This window comes from Grammomys surdaster, unplaced genomic scaffold, assembly GCF_004785775.1.
Source record: "Grammomys surdaster isolate TR1022 unplaced genomic scaffold, NIH_TR_1.0 100, whole genome shotgun sequence".
Lineage (NCBI taxonomy): Eukaryota > Metazoa > Chordata > Mammalia > Rodentia > Muridae > Grammomys > Grammomys surdaster.
Window position 1 is genome coordinate 3,741,252 of NW_021604579.1, and position 8,828 is coordinate 3,750,079.

Genomic DNA, 8,828 nt, shown 5'->3' on the forward strand with positions numbered 1-8,828 from the left:
TTCTGCACACAACAGAGAGAGTGAACTCTTCTGCACACAACAGAGAGAGTGAACTCTTCTGCACACAACAGAGTGAACTATTCTGCACACAACAGAGAGAGTGAACTCTTCTGCACACAACAGAGTGAACTATTCTGTACACAACAGGGAGAGTGAACTATTCTGCACACAACAGAGTGAACTATTCTGCACACAACAGAGAGAGTGAACTCTTCTGCACACAACAGAGTGAACTATTCTGCACACAACAGAGAGAGTGAACTATTCTGTACACAACAGAAAGAGTGAACTATTCTGCACACAACAGGGCTAAAGCCCCAGCTCTGGCCAGGGGCAGGCCTGAGGTCTGAGTGTCGCTCTGCTGTTCTGTGATAGCTTATGCAGTGTCTTTATTTTCCAGGTCCGCTTTAGCGCAGTTGACTGAGAGCCAGGAAAGGCAGAAGGAGACGGGCTCGCGAGCTCAGCAGAGCAGATAGGCGAAAGAGAGCAGGCTTCTGGTGGGCCCTAGCCTCTGGTGGGGAGGTGGGGAATCTGGCCCTGCAGGTCTTCTTGTGGCCCAAGGACACCCAGCCCAAGCACTCCAAACAGTGTCCCACACTCTGCCTCAAAACTCACTTTGTGCCCTTTATTACAGACCATGGGCCTATCACATGTTCATCCTAACCCAATACATACATGTCAGTCACACATCCCACGATCTCTGACCTGCTGAAGCCGTCCTGTGCTGGTTTCTACCACAGACCTCGGGTTGCTCTTCCATACACACCCCTCTCCTTACTGCTCCATCTCTGCACCTAGTGTGGGTCAGTTCCTCTCCTCTGAGCACATCACCAGGTGCCCAGCTCATGTCTCCTTGGGCTCTGTCATCTATAGAGTGCATCTGATGGCTTCTGGAAGTCTGTGGCCACCCGAGTGCCCAAGGAGCCCCCTGAGATCCGCATCCTCAACCCGTACTTCATCCAGGAGGCTGCCTTCACTCTCATCGGACTGCCCTTCAACAACGGCCTCATGGGTAGAGGGGTGAGACTCCTGGGAGGGGAGGGGCAGGACTTGGAAGGGGAGCAGGTGTCAGTGCTTGGGGAAAGAGGCTCCACGGGGAGGAAGGCCCGTCTTGGCAATGGGCTTGCTTAGCTCTGGAGGTCTCAGCCCTACCCTTCCCCACCCCTCCACAGAACACTCATGCTTCCTCTCTCCTTCCAGAACATCCCAACCCTTGGCAGTGTGGCAGTGACCATGGCACTCCATGGCTGTGATGAAGTGGCCGTCGCAGGCTTTGGCTATGACATGAACACACCCAACGCACCCCTGCACTACTATGAAACTGTGCGCATGGCAGCCATCAAAGAGGTGAGGCCTGGGCAAGGAGGGCAGTCTCTTGGGGGGGCATCTAGCACAAAAGATGAACTCTAGCATCTGTAAAAATGAATGCCAAGGGGACCAACAGCTGCTTGTGCTGCCCAGAGTTCCTGGAAGGACCACTCTCAACTAAGCAGCCACTGCGGTCTGCCCAGCACCCAGGCCTCCAGCCATCTGTGCATCCTCTTCCCTGGCCTCCCCTGGGCTCAGAGCACCCCCCCCCCTTGGCTCTATCCCTGAATGCTCCCTTCATGGGGCTCCCACCCCTTGCCCTGTGCCTTAACCTTGCCCCCTTCCTACACACCTGGCAGTTATAGTCTTGTCCCCAGCTCAGCTCTTCCTCTTCCACAGACCTGTCTTCCCTAGGAAGACCCTTTACCCCTTACATAACCCACAAATGAACAATGCCTCTTGCTTCCAGGATGACTCCCATGCCCAAACCACCCTTCCCTACACCAAGCACAGAACTCACCAGGCAGTCCTTCTGTCTGTCCAGGTAGCTTTAGCTCTCCAGGCCCCTCTACCCCGTGGCCAGGATGTGGCAGGGAGAAGGGTAGGGTGAACCTTTCTCATGCCTCGGCCTCTACTGTGGCCTCACTGAGCCTGGAGGATGGGTGTGGCTGCAGAAACTGTTCTTTGCACTCTTCACCCCCATTAAACCCTTTACTCCCTCACCTGCCTTCACTTCCTGTCTCAAGAATGCTAAATCTCATAGACATGGATCTGCCTTCGTTCTTTGTTTCATTTATTATTGTTGTGGGGTACATTATACCACGGTACCTGTGTGGAAGTCAGAGGACAGCTTTTCAGACTCACTTTGTTCCTCCCATGGTGGGTTCTGGGGATCAAACTCAGGTCTCAGGCTCACACAGTGAGGGAGGGCTCTTGTTCTCCGTCCACACACGGTCCTCATTCCTGATTGTGTTGACCACTTCTTCCGCTTAGGATCCTAATTTCTGTTGCTCCTTAGCTCTCTCATCCTCCTCTCCTCTCTCCTCTTCCCTCTCCTCCACTCTCCTCTTCTCCCATCCTCCCCTCCCCTTCCCTCACCTCTCCTTCCCTCTCCTGTCCTCTCCTCTCCTCCTCTCCCCTCCCCTGTCCTCTTCTCTCTTCTCCTCTTTTCTCTTTTCCTCTTCTTTTCTCATTCCTCAGCTTTCAATTATCCCTTAATAATCAGCATTAGGCACAGGCCTTTAATCTCTGTGGGTCTCTGTGAGTTCAAGGCCAGCCAGAGCTACAGTAAGACCCTGTCTCAGGAGGAGAGGAAAAGAAGCCACTATGGGGCTTTATCCAGAGAGATGGCTCAGTAGTTAAGAGTACATACAACTTTATTCCCAGCACACATATAGCATGTAGACACATGTAGACATGATGTATACACATACATACATACATACATACATACATACATACATACATACACACACGTTAAAAAAATAGATATATATCTCTCTCTATCTCTTTTTTTTTTTGAAACAAGGTTTTTCTGTGTAGCCCTAGCTGTCTTAGAACTCACTGTAGACCAGGCTGGCTGTGAACTCACAGAGATCCACCTGCCTTTGCCTTTCGAGTGCTAGGATTAAAACCGTGTGCCACCATGCCCAGCTAAAAAAACACATATCTTGAAATAAAATAAATGAAATGAAATACAATAAAATAAGAACTATCAGAAGAGACCCTGCTGAAAACGTGGACTGCAATAGATGGTCAGAAGTCTGGTCACATCCCACCTCAGCAGACAGCAGTGTCTGGCTCCAGGAGGCTCCCAATTTACCTGGTGGAAGGAGGGATTAGGAAAGAGCCCCAGAATGGGGCCGTCGCTGGTCTAAGAGCTATATCCAAGACAAACTTTTGTGCCTCCTCTTTCCTTTTTTCTTCAAGATTTAGTTTTGTGTGTGTGTGTGTGCGTGTGTGTGCATGCATGTGCGTGCACACACATGCGTATACATTATGTCTATATGTATAGTTCTGGGAATAAAGTTGCATGCAGGCACGTGAGTACAGGTCTCCACTGAGTCCAGAAGAGGGTGTCAGATCTCCTGGAGCTGAAGTTTTAGCTGGGAGCCACTGACAGCATTGCTGGGAACTGAACACATATCCCCTGCAAGAGCATTGTGTGCTCTTAACCCCTGAGCCACCTCTGCATCCCTGTGCCAACTTTTTCATTAGGAGGGCAAACTGTCCAGCATGTTCATACGCGTAGGCTGGTGGAGAGCACAGAGCTCCCACGTCCCAGTTATCCATACAGGACTAAGTCTTCCCTCTGTGCTTCCTCTCGCGCTCCCCACCCCATGACTACGGGGAAAACAGCTTTTAGATACAGCATCATGGCCAGAAATTCTGTAACTCTAAAAGATAAGAACTACTTTGATATCACATGTAAAAAAAAGTTAATAATTTCTTAATGTATTGGAATATCCAGTACTCTATTGACCTGTTAGCCCTCAGTGACTCCTAGTGGGTGCTCTTGAAACTGACTCATCCCTTGGTTACATCTGCTGGAAGGAAGAGAAGATGCAGTAGGAACACAGTTTTATGAGTGCCCACGCTTGCTTGAATCCCTGCCCTGCCATTCTTCCGAGCCTGGTGGTGGTGGTGGTGGTGGTGGTGGTGGTGGTGGTGGTGGTGGTGGTGGTGGTGGTGGTGGCGGCGCTCTGCTTTGCTCTTGCCTGTCAAATCTAATTTCTGGGGGAGATGACTCAGAGGATGAGAGCCTCTGCTTCGTAAGCATGAGGACTAAGTTCAAATCCCAAGAAGTAGCATATCAGCGGTCAGCCATGGACCTTCTCCTAAGGATAAAACTCAGGTTGTCAGTCTTGAGCAGGGGTGCCTTTACCTGCTGAGCCACCTCACCAGCCCCACCCAACCTCTTCATCTCCAGAAGCTGTATCCCTCCAGTGGACTCTGAAGCTCCACACAGTTACCTCAAATAATCTGCAAATGTGACTGTATTCCCAAATCGGAAAGAGATTTCCCAGGGCCCGCTCTGCCACCCTCTCGTCTGGAATCATCTCAGGACAGTGCTGTCTTTATAGCTGACAGACTTGCTTTTAGGTTTCTAGAGTTCTTCCTGGTGGCCACTCCTCACTGTGTCTGGAGCCTGATACACTGTTCCATCATTTTGTGGGATAAAAGTTTACAGAGCTCTGGGCTCACTCTTCTATGCAGCTTGATTCTTTCCCATGGTAAAGGAGTGTAAATTTTAACCCACCATGGGAAAAAATAGTTCCAACTTATTTCTTTATTCAGCATTTTTTAATAATTTATTTTTCATGTGCATTGGTGTTTTGCCTGTATGCATGTCTTTGTGAGGCTGTCAGATCCACCAGATCTGGAGTTACCAGATGGTTGTGAGCCACCATGTGCTTGCCGGGAATCAAACCCAGGTCCTCTGAAAGAACAGCCAGTGCTTTTAACCACTGACCCACCTCTCCAGCCCCATTATGGTTCAGTTTCTAGCAGTTTCCTGTGCTCTCCTACCAAGGGTGCTCCACCTCATCTCCTCAGTCTTTGTGTTACTGTTTAGAAGCTGTAAAAGATGATATACCCCAAGAATTTTATCTTCCTCTTTACTTGAGGCAAAAAGGGAGAGTCATCCTCATCTTTTTTGCCAGAAATGAGGAAGTAATAAAATTTGGAGAGCAAATTTTTTCCCACCGCTTATAAACAAATTCTTTTTATTCTCTAGTAATTTTCCTGTCCTAGATAACAAGCTGTCCACTTGTTCAAAGCTTCAACCATAAAATCCCATTAAATGTGGAAGGCAGTAAAATTAAGATAGGCAGTCAAAGAAAGATCTGTCTTCATTTCAGTAGTTTTCAATCTCTAAGTCAAGGAAGGAATTCATAGGAGAATTTAAATTTATTTGGAATTTCTGTTTTGCACTCATAAAACCTGTGGGCTCTAAAAATTTTAAATCTTTATAATTGCATTTTTTTGTATTAAGTATTGATGAGAATAAAATCTTTAATTCTGGAGGCTAAAGAGATGGCTCAGTGGTTAAGAGCACTGACTACTCTTCCAGAGGACCTGGGTTTAATTTCCAGCACCCATATGGTGGCTCACAACTCTCTGTAACTTCAGTTCCAGTGGATACGTTACCGTCACACAGACACACATGAAGGCAAAACACCAATGCATATATAATAAGAATAAATAAATCATTTCAAATAAAAACTTTAATTTAAAAAAAAGAGTCAGGCATGTCTACACAAGTACCAGACAGGAGGGTCACTGGAGTTTGCTGAACACCAGCCTAGCTCCAAGATCAGTAAGAGACGCCGTCTTCAGAGAATGTGATACAGAGTGATAGACCAGGACAGCATTCTCCTCTCCCCTCTACAAGCATATGCACATGAAGGGAAGGGAGGGGAAGGGAGGGGAGGAGAGGAAGGAAGGGAGGGAGGGAGGGAGGGAGGGAGGAAGGAAGGAAGGAAGGAAGGAAGGAAGGAAGGAAGGAAGGAAGGAAGGAAGAGAAAGTTACATCTAATTTCATTGAACAAATCTCATGGAGTACCTACTGTATGTCTAACCATTCCTGCCCTTAGAAACTTCTGGAAAGATGATTTGAATCTTCAAAAAATGGATGTGAGGCCGGGCAGTGGTGGTGCACGCCTTTAATCCCAGCACTTGGGAGGCAGAGACAGATGGATTTCTGAGTTCGAGGCCAGCCTGGTCTACAGAGTGAGTTCCAGGACAGCCAGGGCTATACAGAGAAACCCTGTCTCGAAAAAAAAAAACAAAAACAAAAAAACAAAAAACAAACAAAACAAAACAAAATGGATGTGAGTCACTCAGGGGTCTGAGACAAGGAGGGCAACTCCAGAGGCAGCAGCAAGGTGGAATGACAAAGCCTGGTCTAGGTTTTTCTAGAGATTTGAGGGACAGATGGCGAGAACAGGAGGGATGCTGAGGGAAACTAGACCACCTCAGTGCACTGCACTGTAGATTGTGAGGAAGGAAACCATTACCATTTTGGGTAATGTGGAGGTTTCAGGGCAGCCAAGTCTGTGATTCACTCAAGAGGCCTCAAGGATGCTCACAGCAGACTATAGGGACTCTGGTTGGTGACTGCCTGAGTTTTAGATCACAGAGATTTGGAAGGTCAAAGAGTGTTGTTGGAATCAAAGTAAGAGCCGGACAGCCCCTAGTTTTTAGTACCAGTAAATAGTGGCTGTGGATACAGGCATGGAGTAGCCCAAGTGCTGACACACACGCAGAGGCCAGCTGGGTCTAAGCCATAAGGCTAATGGCACTCACCCTTCATTCCTTCAGTCAAGCCCTTCCTTCTTTGAGAGGCTTAGTCATCGGAGCTTCCTGGGGAGATTTCTGGGAATCAGAAGGAATCCAATCCCATTAAGCCCTGGAAGGTGGCATCTTCTTTAACTTAGTAGGATGCACTTTTTAAGAATATGTCATTTTTGTTTTGTTTTGTTTAAGGATAGTGGTATAGGAAGTACTTTTAGCCTTTGGAAGCCAGCCTGGTGGAATGGTCCTAGGAGGTAGAGGCAAAAACATAAAAGGGGTTCGAGGCCAGCCTGAGTTAGTGAGAACTGCTTTAGAACAGTAAAGCAAATGGATATATCAGCTCACATCTTTATTCCAGCATTCAGAAAGCTGGAGTACAAAGACCATGAGTTTGAGACCAGCCTAGATGACATAGTGAGTTTGAAACCAGCCCAAGCTACTAAGTTAGACTCTGTCTCAAAAACCCAGGGCAGGTGAGATACATCAGTGAGAAAAGCACTAGCCATGCAAGCCTGGTGGTCTGAGTTCAATCCCTGGAACCCACAGTAGGAGGAAAGCCATTGCCAAAGGTCACTCTTCGGCCTCCACTCAGGCCCATACTCAAAGACCCGCATACCATATACACACAGAGAACGTTAATAATACATTGAAAACAAACAAACATAAATAAACTTTTAATGTTTAGCTTCAAAAAAGAGAATATTTTCAAACAGAAAGATGAGGTGTGCTTCTCAGACTCCCTGGCTCCAGTGCACTGCACGGGAGGAAGGCTTTCATCAGCTGCCTCAGGCCTGGAGAACCGATTGCATCAGGCCAGAGAGGCAGCCCATGCCCTTGTGTGCGGTCCAGTGACTCACCTCCGTGCCCTTGGGGTGTCTAGAACCCCAGTGCTGCCAAGGAGCTGTGCCTGCTGTCTGGGGGAACAAGAAGCTGAGCACCGAGGGGACTGGAAAGCCGAGACTGCTCAAGACTTAGAAGGAACCCAGGGCAGAGTTCCTCTGGGGTGACAAGGGGTGCCAGGCTTGTTTGTTGAGGGAAGCATTGTCAGTTGGAGCAGTCTGTAATTGTGATCTTGTAAGGAGACATAGGACAAATGTGCGCCTGCATATTCCCAGTCACAGGGCTTCGGTGGGTGCTGACCGGAAGCGAGCACCAGTGCAGGATTCAGCAAGGCTGTGTCCCAGCAACCCTCTGGATTGCCCACCTCATGACCTCTCCATCTCTCCCTTTCTAGTCTTGGACGCACAACATCCAGCGAGAGAAAGAGTTTCTGCGGAAGCTAGTGAAAGCACGCGTCATCACTGACTTAAGCAGCGGTATCTGAGTGGGCCGGACACTGGGCCAGAGAGGCTCACGCCAGGACCAAGCAGCTGCCACCTGCACAGGAGACTTCCAACCCAGAGAAGGACAGTGCCAAGGGGCCCAAGGGCCAGTGAGGCCTTGGCAAGGCAACCAGAGCTGTGCCCACTCCAGGCCAGCTTCAGAGACCAGCACCCTGCCTTGCAGCCTGGGTCCATGAAGCCAGAGGGCCAGGATGCCATTGGCTGTGGCCAGCAGGCCCAGCATGCAGGAGGTGGGACATTGGGTAGCAAGAGCGCTGCCAGAATCATTTCTCTAATCAGTGTTTGGTGTATTATCATTTCGTGAATTTGGGTATGGGGAGGGGAGGGATAATTTATTTTTAAATTACATGTCACATTTGGTCCACTTGTTGTGCAGAAAGAGGCCCACTAGAGGGCCCATCCAGCAGTGGTACCAGTGAACTCCCTGAAGGATGGAAGTATGGTGACCATGCTTCAGGGATAGGGAGGTGGATAGCATCTCCTGTCAGCCATCTCCAGCTCACGACATTTCTTTGGCCTTCCTTGGGGAGAAGATGGAGTACTCCCTCTCACCAGCCACCAGTGTCCCACAGGGGAACCCCAGAGCCATCCCTTTAAAGCCAACAGGACAGCTCTTGGACAAGAGCAGAGAACTCAGGAGGCAAGGCTCAGCCCAGCCTGAAGGGAATGAATGGCTCAGTCCATAGCTGTCCCCAATCCACGGGGCAGTGCTCCTCCCTGGACTGACCAACTGTCAGGTGGTCTGGGTTTCTTGATGAGACTGCCAGCCCCTTGGGTCCTACCCAGGACCAGGGGGAAATGAGGCTCAAGGACCGTACCCAGGCTGCGGCAGCCATCCAGGGCAGCCCTCATGGAAGCAATAAAGCTCTCCTCTGAATCTGG

The 8,828-nt window shown here is 49.1% G+C and overlaps 1 protein-coding gene across 3 annotated transcripts in view; it reads left to right on the forward strand.

Moving 5' to 3' along the window:
• St3gal3 (ST3 beta-galactoside alpha-2,3-sialyltransferase 3) overlaps positions 1–8,828 on the forward strand; it is a 201,203-nt gene extending 192,375 nt beyond the window's left edge. For all 3 annotated transcript variants that reach the window (XM_028785693.1, XM_028785699.1, XM_028785708.1), the window contains 3 exons: positions 874–1,020; positions 1,201–1,347; positions 7,838–8,828. In XM_028785693.1, coding sequence (XP_028641526.1) covers positions 874–1,020; positions 1,201–1,347; positions 7,838–7,927 — 384 coding nt within the window. In that variant the 3' untranslated portion in view covers positions 7,928–8,828. The remainder of the gene's footprint in view (positions 1–873; positions 1,021–1,200; positions 1,348–7,837) is intronic.